This window comes from Cyprinodon variegatus, unplaced genomic scaffold (assembly GCF_000732505.1).
Source record: "Cyprinodon variegatus isolate N-32 unplaced genomic scaffold, C_variegatus-1.0 Scaffold530, whole genome shotgun sequence".
NCBI lineage: Eukaryota > Metazoa > Chordata > Actinopteri > Cyprinodontiformes > Cyprinodontidae > Cyprinodon > Cyprinodon variegatus.
In genome coordinates, this window is record NW_015150983.1 from 62,274 (window position 1) to 87,390 (window position 25,117).

The 25,117-nt window shown below is 36.1% G+C and overlaps 1 protein-coding gene across 1 annotated transcript in view; it reads left to right on the forward strand.

Moving 5' to 3' along the window:
- The window catches only part of LOC107095224 (TBC1 domain family member 22B-like), a 68,112-nt gene that overhangs the window by 38,166 nt on the left and 4,829 nt on the right, over positions 1-25,117 (forward strand). Inside the window, exon 5 of the mRNA XM_015391226.1 lies at positions 6,155-6,250. Within this exon, the coding sequence (XP_015246712.1) occupies positions 6,155-6,250 (96 nt within the window). The remainder of the gene's footprint in view (positions 1-6,154; positions 6,251-25,117) is intronic.

The window sequence follows — 25,117 nt, forward strand, 5'->3', positions numbered from 1 at the left end:
TATATATATATATATATATATATATATTTCAGGATTTGTCTATGTTTGCAACACATTGAGCTGTAAATTGTTTGTTTTTTTGTGAACAATTATAGCAACTTTTCCTTAAATTGTAATTATTTCTTCCTCATTATTGCCATGTTTAAATAATTTAAATAAATTGTGTACTAAATGTTGGTAGAGGGTAATCGACTTGTAGGATAAAAAAAAAAAATACAGCTAATTTAAAGCTTGCTTAAGCTAAATGGCAACACACAACTGGGCGCCGCTTCCTCAGACGACCTTCTGATGTGGCCGCCACTTAATGCAACCAGGTGACAACCAGGAAGTTATCGTTGCATTAACGCCACCTTGTGGTGCAGCACATTACAGGCAGTTGCCATCGATATTGACAAATACATATATCAAGCTTTTTTTTGTTGACTAACATTTAACTTAAAATAATAAGGTTTTGCCTTTTGATTTTTGGCATTAAACTCAATCGTATACAATTGTTGGATTGCATTTATCTAGAATGAGTTTGGGCTTTGGATTTTCTGCTGGAGCAGCCCTTCTCTTGAAATGTGGACTCATCAAAATCACAGTTTTTAACCCCTTGCATTACAACATTGTGGACGGTAGTGATGTTCAGGGAACGTTTTTCAGCTGCAGCTTGAAAGATTTCACAGTACTGGTTTACAAATCAAGATATGAAGATCAGCACTAAGCAGAACTTGTTTTAGATGAAGAGCAATTCATCTTTGATCTGTGAAATATCTGTCATATTAATGAGAAGCAGAAAGGGGATAGGTGATGGATGGTGTGAAAGCAGAGGATGGATGGAGAAGCAAAGCTGGAGAAGAATTCAGAGTTCTCTTCTAACATCAATCTCTAAATTATACATAGCTGAATAAAAGACCCTAAAGTTTAAATTTTACTCAATTTTAGGGACTGGTTAACCCTCATGCTCTCATTCATCTGTGTCTCCATGTTTGTTGACATGCTTGTTTGGTTTGGAGCTGGAAGCCAATCACCTGCCAGCTCACAGCTCGCATCACGGCACGCTTCACCGTTCACAAACACCTCTTTTTTATCATTTTTTTTGCCCTGTATTTATATTCTCTGCTTCTCTCCAACTTGCATTCAAACATTCTTTGTTGTTAACTTTAAAAAAAAGAAAAAAATGGTTCCAACCTCGTGGGAGGCAGAGCTCAAATAACAGGAGATGCATTCGTAGGAGAAAGGAACCAAAGGTAATTCAATAAAAACAAGAGCTTTTGTTTGCACGCCACGTCTGCTGATATTATTTTAGTGTAGGACTTTTTGTTTTTGTTAATTCTTTCTCTGGTTTTGAATCAGGTAGAGAAAAAACAAACATACCAATTATTGCACATTTAATACAATTTCAGGAAAACACCTATTTCTTTTCCAAAAGTAAAATGACAGCATAACTCAGGTTTGCCAGACGTGTTCAAGACGCGTTACAAGTGAAACACATCCGCTTTGGAGGAAAATACAAGATAAAATGTTAGTCACACAGGGAAAGGTCAGTTTTGAAGTCGCACAGAGCATACACAGAAAGCAGGAAAGACTCATGCAAAAACAATGGATGAAACCTTAAAATACTTTACCCATGATAGGAGTTCAGGAGGACATAAAACGGATAAAATAGCGATCCTCCTTAAGTCTCACAAAAAACAAAATGTGGGGCAGACTGAGAATCAGCTCTCACTGCCTCAGTCAGCTTATAAACCGCCTCACGCCGTTTATTGCTGTTCTCTTTTCTTTAATTGTAGATCTCATTATGTTGTGTTTGAGATGCTGCACAGAATCACATTTTTGTTTATAACTTTTCATAATCTCTCCAAGTCAAATGTGGGAAATTGTTTTAATTTCTGTATAGCACAGAGACAGAAGTGAAAAGAATCAGCACAGAATCTGCTCACCCTGCCTAGTCAGAGCCTCTGTACGCAGTGACACGGGAAAAAAAAATCTAATTAGAGATTAAAAAGTCATATGCAACAGGTGTGTTCAGGCCTTTCTATGAGACTCAGACAATAAGATGGTGGATGGTTAATGGTTGGGTTTATTTTTGCTGTGATTTAGTTAGTGTGATTTCTTTATTTCTTAGTAGAGCTGCAGTAATGGTCTAGTTTGTAGGTCTTCCACATGGGTCTGGACCCCTAGGAGGTCCACAGAGGTACAGAGAAACGGGTCGAGAAAGTTTTGGTGTAATTTTTTATTTATTTTTTTTATATTCCCCCTGTAATTTTTTCCAGTAATCGAAATGCCTTTAAATACATGTTAACATGAATTCAACACACTGTAGTAAATAGATAAATGGAGGCAGAAGATGTCTTTCAGTCATCAATGCACACATTTTGTAACACACAAGAGCCCTTTCCAGCTGGGAGCTGTTTCATTCTCAACACCTGTCCCATCTACCAGGAATCAGAATCAGAAATACTTTAATAATAATTTCATACAATATATATAATTAGGGTGTAAATGACCCAATTTCTAATTTTGCTACAAGACATATTACAATGTGAAATTATTAAAAGCTATTATTTTTGTGAATTTATAATGCTTTACACTTTTACCTTGTTTTAATGGACCTTATTTTGAAACTACATGACCAGGTTTTAGTAATTGGTTACTGCGAGATACAGAGAAGAGGCTGAGATTGAAACGTAGTAAAAGAAGGAAAGATAAAAGTTAAAAATATTAAACTTTGTTTGAAGGAATTAATCCATCCAAAGTGGCACAAGGTTAGTGCTTATGTGACAAGACATGTTTAATGTGTTCATGTGTTTTGAAATGCATGTGAAGAACTCTTATTAAGTTTATTATTAGGTCTCCGTAGCTTACGTACAAGATGCTAATTTTACGTAGTATTGGCTAGTACCATAATACATTTTTTCTCCTGTGCTCTGCCTAGCTCTCACGGTGGTTGGTTAAAAAGGATTATTGTTGAGAAAGCTAAGATTCCAATAAACAAGGAAACCATCAGTCAAGTGTTGACCATCTTTCGGGGGAGATGCTACATAGCGGGTCCCCGCTCCATGTCGCCATCAGTTTGGGGGTCCTTGGACTGGAAAACGTTGTTTAAGTCCTATTCTCATCAGATTTAAACACGCCATTAAGATTTTCAACCACAAAGCCAATAGACTACTCACTCTTTGAATGAATATTTGGACATTACAGTCCCCTGTTGGATAAAAGTCCTATAAAGGGATCAGAAAAAAACAGTTAAACATACTTTATCTCACTATATATGTCAAATTTCTGACGTCTTTTTCAGCTTTGAAGAGACACCCTCCAATAAGACTTTGAGCGAGTCACTTGCTTCAGCTAAATAATGTAATAATAGTCAAACTTTAGCTGGGTAGTTTTGCAGCAGAGCTTTTTTAAATACTATGAAAGTCGACACTCCAGAGAGCGCAGCTTAAGAATAATTTATGAAGAGATGTGTTTAATAAGAGCATGAGTTTATCCTCCACACTTTTCTATGTGCATTTGCAGTACAACGGTTTTATTTATTGCTCCAGTTAGCCAGTTTAATGCAGGAAAAAAAAAAGCGACTCATCAGCTTATGATATGAGTGCGATGTAGCCAGTTTCACCACTAGAAAAGATCTGATTTTGATCTTGTTTGTCGTTCTGATCTTCTGGAAATATTACTCCTCAGCCTAACAAGTCTATTCTTGTTTGCCTTGCAAGGCAGTTTCTTCATGAAATAGTTAAAAAGGCAGCATCAAAAATGGAAAAAAAAAAGGATTTTGACAAGCTGTAAAAATGGAGACAGAAATTTTTCAGATTGCAGTCAGTCTCAAGTAGGCAGCAAGTGCTGTTTTTGGCGGAGATGAGGCTCCATCTTTTACATTAGACCTGATGTATTTTGGTATTTATTTAACTTACACAACATACTTTTAAATGCAACTAAAACATTGCATTGAGCAACACTCCCTTGCTGAGATCTTCATCCTTTAGATGAGCATCCACTTCTAAGTGACTTGCATTCAACAGGCCTGTAATTACTCTCTCTCTGATGGGGCTCTGGAGTGGAATGAATAGAACAGGGAACATCTCATCCTTTGTCTTCCTTCCTCTTTAATTCCCCCGGCTCATTTCAGCGTCGGAGACAAAAAAAAAAAAAGAAGTAAGCCTGCGATTGGAACAAGGGCCTGAAATAAAAGGCGGCGCTATGGAAAGTGGATTTGTCTCTTCCTTTGTCTCCGTCACCCTGCAAATGTATATTTTTCAGTTGCTGACAGGAAAAAATGGGCTCCATTCTGCTTTTTCTCTTTGTCTGCCGTTTTATGTTTTGCTCTAAATACGTTGTGTACGTAAGCAGGAAATGTGATGAAAGGCTTGCACTGTTTTAGCAACACCAGCATGCCAAAATGATTTTCAGTCTTGCCTATAATAAAATGTTATATAAAGTATCACCTAAAATTACTACCATAATTTACTCATCCCCTTTATATTCTTCTCTATATTAACTCCAAACTGTGGAAAGCTTTTTTTTTTTTTTAAATGCTGCCGCCTCTACTCTGTTAATGAAACGGCTCTGACATTTACTTTAAAAATAATTTGGCAGGATATTTTTAAACAAACATGAGGCTTTGAACTTACACTCAAGTTTGCACCATTTTATGCAGAAAATATTAAGGATACCCAAAACTAAATTGAATAAAATCAATTTGGTAGTCAAATTGGGTTTAACTAAAAGGCTCACTGATTTAATATCAAAAGTTAATTATAATTTAACATTAGCATACGCTCAAATAAACATTCAACACAATGAATAAACCTTAAAGGTAATTTTGTGTAGTTTTATCATTCTTCTGATTCTTATTGAGAATAAGTCAGGCAGTGAATTTAATGATCAAACTTTCTCACAGTAATTATGTCTTTTATTTTAGTTCCTTTTTTTTCCGGTTCAATCTACAAATAAATCTTTTTAACTTTTTAAAATCTGTTTTTATGTCGTTTGGCAGTACAGTTGTTCTATTTGAATTTAGCTGTTGAATATAATCCCTATAATATATAATATGTTGGCTGTAAACTTAGCTTACTAATGCAATTGTCTTTTTTTTTTTAAAGTTTCATCAGTTGTTTATTCCTAAGACTTTGATAAAACTATTTTCCAAAATGATTTGCCATAAATACATTAATATTTGGTCACCCAGGTGGTCGGCTACATATTTATTTTAAAAACTTCTTAGCAAAGAAAGAGACTATTAAAGAAATGCAGGTGCATCTTATTAATTACAATATTATTAAAAATGTGATTTATTTTGGTAGCTCAGTTCACAAAATGGAGCACAATATATGCACGTGTTACACCCAGGTGGATGTTTTTTTTAAGCCTTTTTTTTTCTGTTATGATGATTTAGATCTGATTTATTCTCCTTCCTGTTGAGTAATCAACATTTAAAAACAAACATTTTTGTACTTACTGCTGGTCTGTGTCTTTTTGATATAATGAGTAGAGATTGTTAGGTGCAAGTTGCACCTAACTTGGAAAAATTGATGGCTACTGGTTCTTGGTAGTTCCTTACTTTGCATTGGGAACCAGTTTAGATAAGATTTCATTAAGTTTCTATATTAAAATATACATATTAAAGTGGTGAGGGGAAAAAATGAATCAAAAATCCATATTGATCGCTGCTACTTTAGATTAAAATTCCTCGGTAGCACAAATAAAAAGAAAAGTACAACTGTCCAATAACTGTTTTTCTGCAAGAGTTTAGGAAATTATCAAAAAACACTATTTTTAGATGTATGGACAAAATAAAACATTCACCCTTTAGAAAGAAAGGAAAGTGAATCATTTCAGTAAAAGTGAAAGAAAGGTTGCTAGCTCATTAAAATATTAAGCACACATTTATTGTTTGCTAAAACGTACAATAACTATTAATAACAAACAATAATAACAATAAAATAACAATTGCAGCTATTGCAAAAGCCAAAATAATTCTCTTGGTTTTTATAAGGACCACGTGTGGTTTTTAATGGTACTGTTGGAAGTCGCAAAACATTGCTAGTTTTACAGATTCAGTCTTTAAACAATAGAAATATTTCCCTTTATATTCAAAAGTACAGCTGGGTTTTTGTTGTTTTTTCAGATGTTGTGTAATCCTAAACGTGTCATATTTCTGTGTTTCTAGGCTGAACCAGAAGGCTTCTCTCATTTTCACCTCTACGTGTGCGCTGCCTTCTTGGTACGGTGGAGGAAAGAGATTCTAGAGGAGCGGGATTTTCAGGTAACCTACTCTGAGGACCATTTAACGCACTTTGTCATGGAGTTGAGTAACTTTCAAGTAGCTTTCCATTTTCTGAATGCGCAACATATGGAGAAAGTAGATGCCAAACCCTCCTTCCTGGGTAAATGAAAATGAATTGTCCATATATGTTTTAATAACATTAGAGCAGACCGTAGATGATCATGCCCTACATCCTTCTTCATTAGCTCTACGGTCATTACCCACGCTGTTCAGAAGTTCTGAGTGCATTAGTAGATGACAGTAGCCAGCTGCCAGAAGGTGACTTTGGCTATTTAGCTCTCTGCAAGAGACCTGGCTTCTTTGCTGTAGTGACCATCAAATCTACAAATTATCTGATATTATCAGCCTCAAACAGAATCACTTTTCAGATGTTCTCACATGACTTTTTGAACTTTTTGCTCTTTCGTCAATTTTTTTGAATCTATTTTTTAGCAACGCCGCTCTATCTCTACTTATAGATCCTTAGGGTGTTGCAGAAGAACTCACAAACACTTCCTTTTCTTTTCTTTTTCTTTTTTTGCAAACCAGCAGAAATTGGAGTTTAATTGAGAAGTCGATGGAGACTTGATCATAGTTTTTTTTTTTTTTTTGTATTGATGAAAATCTAAAATGTTTGTGCTTAACTTTCTGAATCGGAACATCATAGAGCCACGTTTTACTGCAGCAACAACTTTAATACTTATGGACTTTTTCTCTGCTATGTTTGCACAGCTAGAGACTGATATTATTTTGTGCTTATCGATCGTGTAAGGCCATTCAGCTGTAGGTTTAGCTCCATTTTTAAGGTCATCCTTTTGTTATTATGCAGTAATACTTTTTAAATTTCTATAAATTATATTCTAGATGTCCAAAAAATGTTAGCTTCATCTGTCCAGAACACCCTCTTTTGCAATGGATTGATTGTTTATGATTTTCCTTTGGTATTTTCTAACTAAAAACCGCCTTAAATCGGAAGGCAACCGGACTTTGGCTCAGTTTTAAAGACATTTCAACACCTGTGGACAAGTCTCCAGAGCAAACTCTAGTTGGAGTGCTGATTTATTTGAGCATCAATGAGGTCCATCCTCCTGCACACATTCCAGGTCAGATGCTAATCAAATAGCAACCCCTTGTTTCTTCTTGTTTACTGTGCAAGGACTCTGTGATTGGTCTTCCATGACTGAATTGTAAATGTTTTAAAGCTGAAGTTGCAACCCTCCCTCTCTCTTTACAAATATAGCTTCCTTGACGCTTCTTTGAAACCATCTATCCTCTCACTCCCAAATCTGAACACTTTTGTCTTCAAAGGTGTGTCCTTTGGTCCTTGTCCTCTTTAGGTGTGGAAATGTCTTTAAAGAAATGAGCTAAAGTCCTATTGCCTTCCAATTTAAACCCGTTTGTGGTTGTCATGACCCAGATGACTGCGAATTTACAACTCGGTCTTTGTCCTGAATTATTTTTTGGTATCAGAATAAGTGCTGTTTTTGAAAAAAGCTTTATAAACTTCTCTGTTTTGTATTTATAAATAGAATAGGGAGGGGGGGGCTCTTAACTTAGCAGTTTATATTTTTCATTCGTATTCAATGTCTAAACGCTTCCTTGTTATGTGGTGCTGGTTTCTGGTTAGGCGGCAGCTTTTCCAATGCAATTTCTGCTCCTTTAAGCTCACTCACATAGAGTTTACTCATCAATAGCCCCAACTTTCCACATTACTTTCCTTTTCTCTGCACTCTTTACCCTCTGCATCCGTTTAGGCTTCTGTTTCTTTTATTCACAGTACATACTAACATTTAAATAACCCTGCTACCTTGCAAGCACACAAGCAGGAATAAATGTAGCGATACTTTTCTCCTTCAGCTTCCTATAGATCTACTTACCAGCTGACTTGCCATGCAGACTACCAAGTGGTGTGCCAAGGGCAAATAATCCATCCTCATATAGATGAGACGGCAAAGATGAAGCATAGAGGGGGTTTAGGATCAGGTTGGCAATGGAAGCGAGAACAGATTAAACTAGGAAGCAATGGAATAAAGAAAAGAATACATTTTGCATGTGCTTTTTTTCCATTAGTACATCCTGACGCTTTTTGCAAAAGACACAGTTACTGATATGCAGAGCATTGTTGAGGATAAACGATTTAAGACCAAAGCATCGACTATAGTTTTCCTATCCTCGAGAATTAAGAGCAGAACTGTTTTTTAGATCCTGTAAAACTTCATACTACGGTTATTGAACTCTGTCTGTCCATCCATCCATAGTTTATTGCAGGATTTCTATATTTAAAATCTGACCACTGCAGAATGACCTTAAAGAATCTCAAAGTTTCTTATTCACTCTGAGAACTCTTTTAATTTAGTTTGTAAAATTATGTAGCCTTGACATTTAAACTTTTTTCGCCCTTTGAAATATTTGTCAGTAAATAAGAAAAACTCCCCAGAGAGTGTGTGTTACAGGTATGTTTTTAAATAGGCGAGTCAGATCCAGCTTTCATCAAGCGACAGTTTAGAATAAGTAAAGAACATAATGCATAAATTACTGTCTTCCACTCTACCCCATGTTACTAAAGACCCTCTGAAAATGGAACCTGAAATGTTAAAGCATGTCATAACAAGTCTTAAAAAAAAAAACAACTTGCATTTTTCCACTAAAATACTTCAGAATGGAAATTGGATCTCTCCAACATTTCATGCTGGCTTTTATTTATTGAAATCACAGCAGAATCCTGGTATTTTCTTTGCTTGATTAAGAAATTGCTCTTAGCACTACAGAGGTCCATCACATCAGGGAATTACTGTAGCTCCTTTCATTGAAAACAGGGAGGGAAACTTATTGAAAAACAATCTATTCAAGCTGGGTAGGATTGGCTTCCATCTAAGACCTGTGTTTTAGTTGATAAAACATAATTCAATCGCTGCGTGAAACATTGCAGGCTTTCTGACTTTGGAAAATCCAAGAAATGTAAAAAGTCAGATCTTCAAATATTTAGACCCCTTTCATTTTTGTCATGCACAATTTAAAGCCGTTTGGACTTTTCAGCTTTTATAACTTGAAATAGGATTTAACCGAAGCTTTTTTTTAAGGTAAAATCTTTTACAATTTATTGCCTATTACTTTCATTCTGTTCTCTCAATGTGTAATGAGTGCATTACTTACAGTTTTATGCTCAACTCTGTAATTTCTTTCTATTCTGTCTCAATGCATTCAGACATTTCATGTTATTTAAAGCTAATTTGAATCATTTAGTTCTGCAGACTTTCTGTGAGCTTTTATTTTTCTAGGTAATTTCAATCCAGTCTTTTTTTTTTTGTATTATTCTTTGCCTTGTTATTTTTTAAGCCATCTCTGACCTCTGAATTATCAAGGTCTTAGAAGACTTCTTCATGCTCTCAAATGATAAATATATCATGTGCCATACAGTCGTTACCAGCTCACCTTACTATAGCTTGGTCCCTTTATTAAGTTAAATCTGTCAAGAAACAAAGCTAGCTGTTTAGTAGGCATAAATGCTACTCTCAAAGGGTTGAATATTGACAGAGTACATAATATCAGATGAGATAAGATTAGAGTACAAACATCAGATGTTTTCTGAACTATTGCCAATAAACACACCTACAGACTCTTTATTTTTAACTGTGCTTACCAATATGCTGGAAGTGATAAAATATCGATCAAGACTTTATGAGCAGCAACCTTTTTCTCATTAACACCATGTAAAAACATAAATAGCCTGAAGTTAAACTTATGTTGTATTAATATGTAGGTGTTTACAGGAAGTTCTACAAAAAACAAGATACTGACATCTTGATAATGGATAATGAAGTAAAACCAGGCTTTTATGTGTTAATGGGAAAAATGTGTTTGAATTATCCTGAAACAGGGAGTTTTTTAATCATTTAGAAACTACAGTTGGGAGTCTGTTTTAAGAAATACTGATTTTAGTGTCATTTATTTCACTTTTTGCGTCAGATTATCCACCAAAAATATAAAGGCTTTGAAAAATACAAAGCCAATAGGTTTTAGCAGAGGCCAACTTTTAAGGGGTCGGGATAGACAGCAGAAGACTTATAGATGTTTGACGTTTATAGGTCCACTAGTCTAAAACTGGAGATTGAAATACAATTTATATGAAATATTCCTCAAAAAGTCATGGAATTTGAGGCTAAAATAATTATTGTAATCCCTTTGTATGTGTGATTCAAGCTAGGAAATACACTTGATTCAATTTCATTCATTGGCAACCCAGTAGTAAGTTGGAAAAAATGCTTTGGATTAATAATTTGTTGGACTCAAAGAGTATTTGTCAGGAACTTCTAAACTTTATTTGATTTATAAGTTGTTTTAAGATAAATCACCATTACCAAACCTACTGTCACTCCTGAGATTATCTATTTCTAGTTTTTTGTTGGGGTCTAGCCGACTCTTTTTCATGTATTGAATCCTTTAAAGCCAACTAGTTTCTGAAGTCTGTTATGTTTTAAAAAAAACCCACAGCATCATAGCTCTTTCACCATATTTCATAGCGTGCATTAGGGTACCTTCCTACTTGTTGATCCTTTGCCTATCACCCAAACTGTTGTTACTCTTTGTAGCTGATTGCTCAGCCTCCGTTTCATTCAAATATAACCAAGGCTTCCATCAAAAATCCCAGCCAAGCTTAGAAATATTCACAAATTACGAAATGGGCTTTTCTCTTGGCGTGCCAACTCACAAATTCTGGTTAGGATATCGATGGCATCTGGTTGTTATGGCGACTTGTAAACCCCAAGGTACCACTCTGGATTTCAGGCCTCTAACTATGAGCTTTTCAGATATTTAACCTCCCTTAATCTCCTCCTCCACTGTTGGTGTAGAAGACAGGATAAATAAGGGCTCCCCAGCAGTCTAGTGGCCACTTTAGCCCTTTGAGGGAATCATTTAGGCAAGACACTAGCAGATTGTTTTATAATTATGTGGAAACCAAAACACTGTTATGACTCTGCTTCCTCTCCAATTGAAATCTTCAGTGAATCAGTCAGACAATATTATAGCGCACTAAGGGACTGAGCCAAATGTCTTCCTGACATTTTCTCTTGGCTAGACCATTGTTATTAGTTCTCATTGTCTGTCCATTTCTGTCTTCATTGCTAAGGTTGATGATTTTCACATGAGTATAGGGCAAATGTAAACAAATGTGTTCTTATCAGGTTGGGCTTCTTTCTCCCTGCTTTTGTGGTTTCATTTCGGGAGATTTTATCCTCTGAGCTAGAGAGCCTCTTGTTAAATATCAGCCCACTGTCGTCTTAAAGGTCTGTTAAGTAACCATCATCTCTACCCAGCCCTCCTCTCCAACCAAACTCATAGTTTTTCTGCCTGGATTCATCACTGTTGGGGATTCCTTACTGCTCTCATTGTCTGCTTTCTGTGATTTTCGCTGTTGTTTTCCTGTCGTTTTTGCTCTCATGTTAACAGCTTGAGAAAAACGCGTCGAATGAAAATCCGAAAAGGGGAAAAGTTGGGCAGATTGCACCCTTCTTTACCGTCTCATTCCAGAACATGCATGCACTCAAACAGCCGCTTCTGGCTGTATAATAAAAGCTTTCAACCAGCTCCATCAATCTGCTAATTATCGCACCGAACTGCAATTTGCCTGAGCCTTGAGGGAAGCTTGAAGTAGCTAGTTAGCACAGCGCCACATTAACAGCTTGTTCCATTTCATAGCCGTGGATTATTGTTTTTGGGCAATCTAAGCGTTGATGGGAGGAGGGGGGACTGTCATGTTGTTGGGATACATTGCCAAAACGTATTGGTCAACAATCTTTTGCTTCAATTTTATGTTGCTTTTTAATTATCGAGACTTTACGGAGCTAAGAAATCAAGGACATTTTTAAATGAAAAATCCAAATTTGAGAATTAAAGAAAACTATTTTTTCCTCTGAGATTTTTGTGTTGAATAGACGGAATGTTCTAAAGTTTCTAAGGCAGTCTAGTGTTTTCCCTCAGCCAAAAAAAATGAGTTTATTGACTCCAGTTAAAAGAAGAAGTGTTGAGTGAGGTGCTGGAGTGTATGACAAACTGCTGGTGAGTTACATTCTGTGGGTCCTAAGAGGATGCACGAATGATTGATTCACTGTAACAGTTTTAATTAAAAAAATGCATCCAGAAAGCAATTTAAAAAGGATAATTCATGCATTGTTATCAAACACAGTAAGGAAAGTGGCTGTGAATCTCCCCTCCTGGTTGTGGGATTGGATTTGTTAAGCTGCAGAATGAAAAGCGGGGACAGGGTAGGGGTGGGGTATGCCGCTCCCCAAAGCAATCTGCATTTCTCCGTTCCACCTCAGCTAGCACACTGTGGGTAACTTTGTGGCCTGCACCACACGGATAAGTTAGCATATTTTCATGCATTTTCCCCGCTACTCAGCCAGATTTGTAACAACGCAACATCATAAACATGGACTTAAACAGTTCCCTCTCCTCACAGCATACTTTCAGCCTCACAAACAGTCAGTACAACTGTAGGCTTGCAGAGACTGATGCAATCTTAGGTTTTTTTTTTTTTAGGCGTTTGGGTAGAAAAGGACAGTCAGAACTATTCCTATTTTTCTTCATAACCCGTAGAGGCAAGCAGTTTACTAAATAAATTAATAAATTAAATGGGTTTAAAGAACGATATACCCTCCTGTTTTTCGGCCATGAAATAGCAGCAATGCAAACTCGTAAAATAAACATACTACTGCTGCTTTTGGTGCTCCTCATGTCTTCAGAACACCTCTATTCAGTGCACCAGTTTCTTAATGTTAATGCTATAAATAACACTCCTCTAATAATAGGCAAGTAATGTTGGTGATTAAACATTTGATTTCCTTTACTGTGAAACCTCTAATAAAATCCGCTATTAATTATCACACACAATATATGACCCCTACGCTTACAGCCAGTGATGTCATCCATGGATACATTTGCCTTTAATAACAATGTTTAATCTGATTATAGTCAACTTAAACTCTGATACTCAAATTTGCATTTAGTGAAGTCAGCCCATATTGATTGTGTGAGACACAATAAATCTGAACCCTGGGGTCACAGTAAGTTTATAATATATTTGGCATTTAGCTCTATTTAATCTAATACCCCTAAAAACAAAGCCCGAAATGGGAAGTCAATAAGTTCAGATGTTTTATATTGACTCACGATGACTCATTTAATTGTACCAATTGTTACTGTTTAATAGTTTCCTGTGACTCTGATTGTCCTTAAGTTCAGTTTTTGTGAAACCCCAATTGATTCGTGCTTCACACAATAAATAGGACCCTTCTGATAATAAGAAGCTAAATAGTGTTTGATAAATATTGACCCTCATTTACATTGCTGCTTATAAGACAATATTATACCGTACTAACTCTTTGCTTATTGAATTTGTTACCCACTGGTATGTGCAACTTACACGATCAATACAGGTATGTGAGTGATCAGATTAGAAGAGGGTAATGGACAAAATTCTGGTGGCATACGTTGTTAAATTTTTAAGTTTTTTTTTTTTTTTTTAACCATTTTAGGGCTGATGTTTCCGCCTTTTGAGAATTTTTTTGGATTGGGCCGAGTTTCAGCTCCATTTTGCGATTAGCCTCTCACGATAAACTCCCAATTTGGAATCATACAGTCAGATGAAAATCAAAGAAAAAAAAAAGAAATTAATGCTGCCCTCGTGAACCTTGCACACTGCAGATATGCAAACAAGGGATTTCTTCTGCAGAAACTATCTTTACTGTGTGTTTTGTGGACATACAGCAGGGTTACCGCGGAGTCTTAAAAAGTTTTACATTTAAACATTTAACCCAAGTTCTTAAAAAAAGTCTTAAAGTATGAAATTTGGTGTCATACTTTCAACCAGGGTATTATAAGCCTAGCGAACCACCAGGCTAAGTGTTGGGTTATTTATTAGAAATGTTTCATTTGAGATTGACATAAGGCATTCACAAAACCTCCCGGTCTAGATATTAGCATGGCAGTAACACAAAGCTATGTGCAATTCGCTACGATTGGTGCAGGACCATTCACGCAGCAAAGCTAAGGACGTTCAGACCAGCATTAATGTTGGCGTACTATCGCGGGCACGGCACCATTCAGTTTCCGAGAAGAGGAAACAAAGTCAAGAAAGAAAATGGAGGAGAAAAGGGCTGAGATTGAACTAATGGTAAAAAGAGACCTTTGGCTCTGGTGCAAGCCAACAGAGTTGACAAATACTCCAGGATAGATGTGAAACATCTTTTAAAAAAAATTGTGAAAGTCCGGTTGCCCTCCAATTTAATTGACAAGGAGATTTTGGTGATGGGAGAAGAGCTGACTCTTAGATACTTTGTCATTTCTTATACACACATCAACACAGTTAAATGTGTAGTTAGCAATTCAAATTTAGTCTGATTTAAATAAATACATTTTCTTCCATTCCAAGAATGCTTTTTTTCCCACATATGTCCGTGATTTGGGTATTCAGTTTTGTTCTCTGGTCTTAAAAAGTCTTCGATTAAACTTTGAAATCTGTAAGGACAGATATCGTGGGCTGTGAACTCTTAAACCCTGCAGTTTATTCATACAGTTTGAGCTGTAGCTAAATACAACCATTGAATGTATCATACTGTGGATTCTCGCCTTGAGAGGAGATAGAAAAATGTTTGCAGAGCAAGTTCTGACATAGCAAATATGTACCTCGGGTGACAACTCTAGTTGACATGATACAACAATTACAACCTTACAGATAGCAACACATTCTTAAAAAACACATGCTCACTGATATAAGAACCATATTTGACAATCATGGCATTAAATACAAGTAGGGAACTACCAGTAAGACGGTTAGTTACCTTGTGAACAGCTACTTCTTTATTTGTATTAAACATTTGAAGAAGGTTGTTACCAGTGATAAGTGTTCAAATTTTTAAGCCTATACATAATGATAGAGATAAATCGCAGTTTAGTCTTGTGTAACTACTTCCTTTTATATCTCTTAGGCTCCTCAAAGCTGCTTTTAAAAGCGGCTGTTACCCTTAATGTGTGGCCAAGCACTTACCTGACTACATGGCTATTAGTCCTATATAAGTGACTAAATGTTCTAGACGGTTGTTGCGAGGGAAGAAAAATCAGAAGGGGAAGAGTGAAAGACAGAAAAAAAAGATTTGCTTGCACTTCAATTAATGGTGTGTGAAAAACGGCGGCCCTCTGTAAATGTCAGCGGGTGTCCTTGTATCAGTTGTCGGTAGAAAATGTCTATGGATAGGCAGCCTTGGAGGAGGAAAAGAAAAAACGAGTAGCAGTTGGGGAAATAATTTTTAACATTTCCGTGTCAGATTTAGATGTTGCTTCATTTTAGAAAAGGCTTTCTATCAGTTAAAAAAGGTTTTACTGAAGTAAAGCAAAATGTCCAATTATTGAGAGTAAAAGAGGAGTTAAGAAAGCAACATTAGTACTAAATATAAAAAGAAAAATGCCAGAGGTTTTTTAATAAGAAATTCTAATATCAGTATCTGAAAACTGTCAGAAGATGCTTTCAGTAAAATGGGGATTTATTTCTGATCATTTGAAACCTCCTTTACCCACAAATATATCTGCTTCTTATAAACTCTAAACTCTTATCTGTTATTCCTGTAGACAAGACATTTTTATCAATGATGCCTGATATACATTAAGCCTTTTTTCAGTCAAAGAAGAATGTATATTTGGTACATTTATTGCTGCATATAAGCAGCATAAAAGCCTCTGATAAAGGTTTTTTGGAGGATTATTTGCTAATTTTTTAAAAGACCGCCCTTTCCACTTAAAAAAAAAAATGCACATGCACAACTGTACCCGCTCCCGAGAGGGAACGCCTATTACACGAGTGTAAGAGCATGCACAAGGACATTTATCCTCATGCACGCTCTTTTTAAAAGTTGCTGTTCCATAGTTCATACAAGCTTACTGTGCCTGAACGTCTGCCCTAACCTCTAAATCCCTCAATCACTATATAGAGCAGGGACTATATAGTGGACTTAATAGCGAACTCAGTTATCTGACCGTTAGAACAGATGATCACAATTTTGTGCTTCCTGTTGTTCACATAGCTTCTCCACCTGAACCATCTTTGTTATTGGTCGCAGATGTTGGGTAGTGACAGCAAATCCCATAATGTTTTACGAGGAGAGCTCTCTGTGCAAAGCATTCCAGGATATATCTGCCTCTTCTAAGACCTTTCTTTTCTTCTCATACACTTCGTAGACTCTTTCTCTTGCGATCCTCGGCCATTTTCAAAGAACCGTGGTGAAAAAGGTGAACTTGAATGACTGGTTGACACCGTAGCTCACCACATATATACGCCTGAAAGTGCGCATGCGCAGAAAAAGATAGCTAACTGGAGATGAACACGTAGGACGGCCTTACGTAAACATGTCATCAGATTGGTTGACAATTAGGAGGACCACTTATTTAGATGATCCACCCGGAAATAAAAGATAGTCCTCTATACCTTTAAGATCATCTCTCTAAGATATCCCCTAAATAAACTTGGTCACTCTTGTTTTCCTGCAGGACTCTTAATATAAACACTGAAATGTGACAGAGACCACCCCCAGTAAACAACTCTTGATAATCAGCCCGCTGACTGATTGGTGCAACCAGATGTGCCGCTGGAGTGATCTAATAAGAGGAGATAATAGAAAAATGAAAGAGAAACAAAAAAACGCAATATTCTGCAAGTAATGATTTCCTCCTTCTACCCGTCTTTTTCAGTTAGTGACAACTTTTGTTCAGATCTCTTTCTAACGAGCTCTTTGGCTGAAAACTAAAGATCTAATGTGGATGAATAAAAACTTTCTCCATAGAAGTTGTTGCCAGAATGCAATGGCATGTGACCGCAAACGCCTAACTGCGGTTGTTGCCAGAGTTTGAATCTGAAACAGGGGGCTGAAATGCAAGGTTAGTTTCACAGTTTTTGTTCCCAATGCCATCAGTAATTATACTGTGGGTTGAAAGGATTCAAAATAAATGTTTGTGCTTAAAAACACAAGTAGCCAACTATTAGCTTTTTGATTTAACTGGTGCTCATGCACGAGTTTGCAAGCTTGAGAGATAAGCTCGAGGCCTGGGTAGCCTTATCTCTGGCTCAAGTTTGTTTTCCAGACACAAATATCTGCAAAGAAGCAGTGAGTATTATGGCTTTTCTTTTATTCTAAGATAACAGAATAACAGAGGCTCTCCTGTCAGCTCATAAGCCAGCTGCATGCCCTTCTGGTTTTTCTTGACTCGGTTAAGATTCTAAAATGCCAAATAAACAGCAATATCGACTCACATGTATGGAATAAAGAGACTTTAGGGGCAGCAATGGCGGAAAAAAGATGAGATTTCTTTCTCAGAGTGAAAAACAGAAATGTTTTGACGAATGAGCCGGGTCATGAGCCAAGACGTAAATATTGAATCTCACACCCAGAACACTCTTTCAAGCGGTCAAAGACAGCTAAGCCAATTGTGCTTCAGGAGTTTTTAGTAATCTTGAACTTGTGATTAGAGGAAGCCTTAATCTTTCTGAACTCACTGATGGTTTTAAGTTTTTATGTTTCCTTTGTGAATTGCAAAAGTTAAAAGGGCTTCTGCATGTTAAGGTGCTTTTAAAAGCAGTTCCTATATCCAGCTTCCATTGCGGGCTGTCGGAAACCTTAGTTATGCATCAGGTATGATTTTGCAGTAGATGGATTTGTACAGTTTACTCATGCTTGAATCAGTGTGGGCAGACTCGAAAGATTCTCAGGCAGCAATGGTGGATGGATGTAGGCAAGGGGGCAGATATCGACTGCTGGTGAACTTTGAAGATTCACAAGCTGAAACGTAAAACTATTCAAGCAAGGTGTGAAGCTACTGTAGATGCTCCAGTAATCCAAGGGCTCAAACACACACACACATTGAAGCTTTAGCCTTTTTTAAAAGGTTATAAACTTATTAAGCTGGCGTTGAATGAAGCAGAACGGCTGCAAAGTTCTTGTCTGCTGGCTGGAACTGTAAAAATAAACAACTTAAAAATATGCTTTTTTTTTTACTTATTAGAAACATATAATCAAATCTTTGTAAGACCATGGGGGATTCTACACCCACATATCGTTTTAATGTATGCTAAAAGCTTTTAACTAATTTTGACAACCAGTCTCTTATGCATTTATTTAATGGATTAAATTATGCATTCCTTTAATCCACCCTCCTGTAGTATTTGAATAGCCAGGCTTCCGCCTACACGCTAGGATTCTGTTCCAATGCTGTTTTAAAATCCATTCATAATGAATCAGTAATAAAAACACTGCCTTACAACATTAGATTCATGTTGTTACATCGACCCTGTCCATCTTCTCTGTCCCAGCTGAAGAAACGCTTCCCATTGCCCCATGCTGCCACTACCATGTTTCACCATTGTGTTTAAAATGTTCTTTTTTTTTATTTTTTTGGTGTATACTGGTTTATATCTAGACCAGAAAAATTATTTTTGGGTTGAGGGAAACCTTTAAACCTTTAAGATTCTCACATTTTTAGTTGATGAAGTCTTATTTTTTAGATTTTATCAGTATAATCTACACCACTTTGTATTGTTTACAAAAAAAAAGCAATAAGATAGAATTTCTGCTGTTGCAAAATACCGTAGTGATACTGATAGAGATTTTTAAACATTTAAGTTTTCACTCTTGTTTTATTAATTAGATTCTTACATGTATAGAGTTTTTTATACGTAATTTTCATTTGCACATCAGCACCTCGCCTTGATTACCCTCCTTTGCTTGAGAACAAGTCCAAATGATTCACAGGTCCTACAATAGCTCATAAACCCATTTTGTTCATTAAGGTAACAAAAGATCGCCCCATTTCATTTCATTAGCTCGGCTGCAAAATTACATCATCCGCTGAGACTATGTCCCTTCTGCTGTATAATAATCAAAGCTTTTTCACCCACCAACCTTTCTGCAAGGCAACTTGGCTATGCCATGCATTGTCAGCTGTTACCTCCGTGTGCTCCTGTGCCATACTCCTGCATTAGTACCCAGTGTTTTTTTGCCAGAGTGCCCATTTTGTGTAATTATATGAACTACAGCAAGCTAATGGCCCCAACAGAGCAGTGTCTGGGCCCATTACACCCTGGGGCGCTGCAAAACACCATTACCACCAACAGCCTCAGCAGCCTGGAGTGTTTGTGCACAATCAGGTGCCAGTTTGTGTGTTTCTGAAGCTCTATGTGTTTTCATGTAGATGTGTTGGTTGCAGGAGGTCAACGGTGGATTGATGCATGTCACAGAAATTCAACGGTTACAGCAGACAGTTGCCATTTTTAGAAAACCAGCGTGTGCCCTGTTGATATGGGCTTTGCACCTGTCATCTTTCAGCCATTAATTTCTCCAGGGGCTTTAGCAGCTCGCTGCTGGAAGCTGTGGTGACACAGCAGAAACAATACCATGACACTTTGCACAACTTATAGCACTGAGGATTATCTCAGTCTGACAGTAAAAAGACAATTCAGTTTACTTAGAAAGTGTCCTCGTGGTCTGTTTTTATATAAACACTTGTGTTATTTATTTTAACAACTGGATTCAGTGAATGCCGAAGTCCTCCAATCTAAAAGGTTTCTACACAGTCAGAACTAGCATGGACATAGACTTTTAGAGGGGTTTTAATCGGAATGAAAGAAAATAGGGTTTATTCTATCTATTCTATCTTTCTGCATTGTTATCCTTAAACCCTTGAAACATTCTTTCTATCAATATTCCTCTCAGTATTTTAGCCTTTCTCTCAGTAATTCATTCTTTCCATCAGTCTTTCAATATTTGAGTCTTTCTTTTAGCATTTCTCTCAGTACCTCAGTCTTTCTTTCAGCTTTTCTTTCAGTAATTTAGTCTTTCCTTCAGTCTTTCTCTCAATATTTCAGTCTTTCTTTCAATCTTTCAGGATTTCAGTCTTTCCTTCATTCTTTCCCTCAGTATTTCAGGCTTTCCTTCAGTATTTATCTCAGTATTTCAGTCTTTCAGTAATTCAGTCTATCCTTCAGTCTTTCTCAGTATTTCAGTCTTTCTATCAGTATTTCAGTCTTTCCGTAATTCAGTCTATCCTCCAGTCTTTCTGACATTATTTCAGTCTTTCTTTCAATTTTTCAGTATTTCAGTCTTTCTTTCAGAACTTCTGTCTTTCTTTCGGTCTTTGTCTTTCTTTCCGTTTTTCTCTTTCTTTCAGTCTGTCTGTAGGTCAGTCTGTTTTTTATTCAGTCTTTCTGTCTTTCAGTATTTCTGTCTCTCCTGCCTTTCTTCCTTTCCCTTCTCTACCTCAGTCTTGTGTTCTGTATGATGTTCTTCCATCCATTATTATAGTTCTTACTCTTAATTTTTCTTCATCTTTTCTCTGTATTCTTCCTGCCTTTCCTTCTCACATTTCTTTTGGATCCTTCTTTACATTTTCTCTACCAACTGTTTTCCATTCTTCTCCATGAATCTCCATCTTCAATCCTGCTTTCTCTCCTTATCCTTCCTTTTTGCGCCTCCTCTCTTCCATTTATACTCCCCCTCCCCTTCCCACCTTGTTCTTCCTTTCCTTACACCTTCTCTCCTTTCTACTTAGTTAGTTTCTCCCTAATTTCCCTTTCATTTTGTTCTACTTCCCTTTCTCCCTTCTCTTATTTCTTTTTCCATACTTCCTTTTGTCCTTATTCCCACTGGTCATTCCTTCCTTCCTTCTTCCCTAAAGACTGAGCTCTCAGAGCCAATACCAACCCAATACATAGACACTGTAGTTCCTCCAAACCCAAATCTTTCAAATCCAGCAGACGTTTTTGGCTGATTATATTGAAAGCATTTTAGCTCCTATTCACTGATCCATTCTAAATCGAATATCTTTTATGAAGAGATACCAGCTCACCCCTGACAGATGCAGGTCAAAACAGTTACTATCAACACAGTGAGTATATTTCATCTCACAGTGGCCTTACTCTCTGCTTAACCATCATGTTATTTCATTTTATAAAAAAGAAAAAGAATCTCAGCACTAGCTCTATTGATGATTTGCTTTCCCCTCCATATCAATAGCTATTTACAAGTTTAAGCCTTGCCAAGCACGTAAGATGGAGAGCTAATTGCCTCCCTTTTTTTTCCTGTGGAGTACTGTATACTGTGATGATGAATCATTGTCTTTGTTGGTGTTTTGTTGGATAAATGGATATTAATGCCTGAATACCCACAAGCACCCACACATGCAGTAAAAACAGACAAATGGCTCAATTTTGGTGTCGCTCCTGTGCTTCCAATTTGCACTAAACTCTCCTTTTCTAATTCCTTCCTTAAACCTGGGATATGCCAAGTATGCATACTGAACATATCTATACATTAAGCAGCCCTGAACCTTTAATATTCATTTTTTTGTTTTGTTGTACCTCATGGAACCCCATGTTCATTCACAGTAGCACTCTTAGCCTCTCCGTATCGACCAGCACCACCTGTGTGAAGTGGAGCAAATGAGTCAATCCCCCCCACTGACAGCAAAATGTATGCAATTAAACCACATTAAAGTCGTTAGCCCGACAGACGTGAGAGCCAGCAGATGGTTACGATGCAGAAATCTGCTCCTGATGAAGCTCCTCTGTCATTGTGTGCTTGTGTTGAGGAGCCTCCCAGAGGTACACTACCGTGCTTTTCCTGTATGCTTTTCTGGCTGTAAGGCTCAAAATAACACTCATAATGCTTTGTGGCTAGTTAAAGAACAATAGGCTTTAACATCACTGCAAAAGTAACCCAGACTTATTCTAATATCTATACCTTTAATTTAATACACACAATATAGAAAATGCAGTGGTTTTATGATTAATACATCCTTTAAAAAGTGAAAGAATTTTTTGTTGCCCCAAATAGATTTTATTTGAAAATTTAAGATGCACCATTTCTGATTCCCCAACATAATTGATGGCCTATCTGTGCACAGAACAAAATAAACTTTAGATGAGGCCCTTCTCATAGCGATCTGTTCCTAGTAGAAATAAATTCCAGTTAACCATTTTAAGACATAATAAATCCTTTCCCTTACTATTTTTTCCCCTTTTCCTACCCCTTGCTGCAGGATATGTCCAAAACTTGTTTTAAGATGCATATCTTAATTTTGGTCTACACCATATGATTACAGTACGAAATTACCAGAAAAAAAGCCTTAGAAAGACGTTAAAGAATGCCAACAACAGAGTCCTCTACAAACTTATTAAAAATATTCTGAAAAATTTACAAAATTCCACTATTACATTATATTACAGAATGTCATTCAGGTACAAATACTGTAATATAAACTTTAATGTTTATTGAAATATTAGAAATTGAATATATTTGTTATTGAATCTATGGTGCGATTTCTACTAATATTGAATTATTGTACATCTCTAGCCTCATACTTTCATATTTTTTACATTTTTACCCTCAGAGCAGGTTTTAGATGTGATTCTTCTATAAAAAAGAAAAGGTGACAGAGATACCAAAAATGTCCATCTTTTGAAGGCAGTTTTAGTTGTGTAATATGAATATATTTTAATATATATCTCATAAAATTTACATTTATGAATGTATTACTTTTTTAAATCATTAAATTGAGGAACATCTGATATATCTATAGTAAAATAATCAGAAAGGATAACTTTTTCTGACTTAATTAATAACCTTTAGTTTAAACCCAGCCATTTCTTCTATAGTATGTTGTACTATGCACTTTTCTCTGTAAGGTGGAAGTAAGTCATTGCATTATTATATATTTGAAATAATTACTTAAAAAAAATAGGTATATATTTACTAGATTATTCTCCACTTGCATTATTTGACATTTTATATAAATTTTAAGAATTAACTGTTTAATTTACTTTTATAAGATTCCTATTTTGGGTCCTGTTTGTGCTGATGTAGGTAATAGTGGAATGGGAAAGCGGAGTAATGGTAGACAGGTGAATCTTTTTCTCTGCTACTGGCACACCAAACATTTTATTCTTTTACTAAAGCAGCTCCAATTATTTTAAAGTCAGAAGTCGTTTCAGCTGCCAAAACATTCATGTTTAGGATGGGGAGGTTCTTACTACAAGGATAATTGGGCAGAGATAAAAGAAGACTTTTTATATAAGTTAAATGTTAGACCTATATTTTATTGGAAATAAATGCCTATTTTCAGAGGAAAAAAGAAAATTCTTCCCCATAATTTAATGGTTTGAATACCTTGCACTGTGCCCCCACCCCTCACCAGCTGTGGTTTTGACAGCATCTTTAAAATCCAGAATTTTTATGTAGCTATATATATAGTCTTATCCAAACAGCTCTAAGTATTGGGGAAAAAAGGTGGACAGTGATAGTGGTTAATTTATATAGTTTAGCATGATGTAATTGAGGCAAAAATACTGCAGCTAACCTTAACTTGCAAAATTAATTGATACACCCTCATCGATAATAAAAATCTATTGTGTGGCAGCGTAACAGCAAATTACCTTAATTTATTTTAAATTATTTACGGTATTATTAATTTATTTTATTCATCTTTAATGTATCTGAGTTCGATTGATCTATTTTAGAAGTAATAACAAAGACTAATCATTTGAGTTTTTGTAGCTTTAGACTAAGTTAAATCAACTGAGTTTTTATTAAAACTATCTTTAACCATTTCTGTTTTCATTTTTTTTTTAATGTAACCTTCATTGCCAAATATAAACCCTCATAAGTCCATTGCTGATCAAAGGTGCATTAAAGCATAAATATTATCAGTAATAATGCAAAACAGGGTTTTATTTGATTTTAGTTTTTGGCATTTGAAATAACTTGGTGGGGGGGCTGCTTGAAAAGGGCTGCACTTGTAGAAATGAAACCAGACTAAATTACTTGACTCAGATTACAGAATTTTATAGACAGTTTTGTTTTTTTTAATCATTGGTTTTCATAGCCATATTCTTAAAGTTTATTTATATACACAGTCGTTTAAAGTAATAGGCTTTAACTTGAGTAAAGTAATGCCTTTTTTTCACAAGAGATTAAAAGGATGTATTTCTTTCACATACTTTTCTACTTTTGGTTTACTTCTAAGGTGTATGTTTAGTTTTTTTCCCCCATTTGTAGCAGCCTCAGTTGCTCGATATCTGAGACTTTCTCTGTCTTATAATTATTTTGTTATAAAAATATTAGTAGACTCACTTACTGCCTGCTGTTAAGAATTTATTTCCTTTCATGGTAACAAAACACCCAGCACTTGACACAATGATGGACCTCGTTGGCCCATTGAGGCTAAAACCAAGCTTTTATTGTTGGCTCTTTGTTTAAGATTGCATTGCAATTTATTAGTCCAGTGTTCATCATTGTCCTGCTCTTGTGTAAATGATTTCATTAAAGCGACAACATATTAACAGCATCTCACTGATCTGGTGCGCTGATTGTACTGTGAGTGTCAAGCCTCTCCACATGGGAGCTTCCCTTCACTTGAAGAGCCTGGGGCTGGGAAGTATAGTAGTAATGATACATGATGTCTCGCTTCAGGCGTACATGACCGTAGAGATGATTTACCATAAACTTGTTCAAGCTGCACATATGTTTAATGATTTGCCTTGAAAATATAATAGCACTGAGAATTGATTTTTTTTCTCCTTTTTATGTAATTAACTAATTAACCTTACATTGAACTACTTATTTATAACCATGGTTAGCTTAAACAGCATTTGCTAATATTAGGCAAGGTATTTGATAATGGTGCTTAATTTCTATACAGAGATTTTAGTGTTTCTGCACCAACAAACACAATATAACTCAAATCCCAAAACACCCAAAGCAGCCACTGCTGCCCACAGTTCTCTGGGAGCAAATGTGGTGGGTTTCAAATGTACAAGAGAGGGCGAGGGAT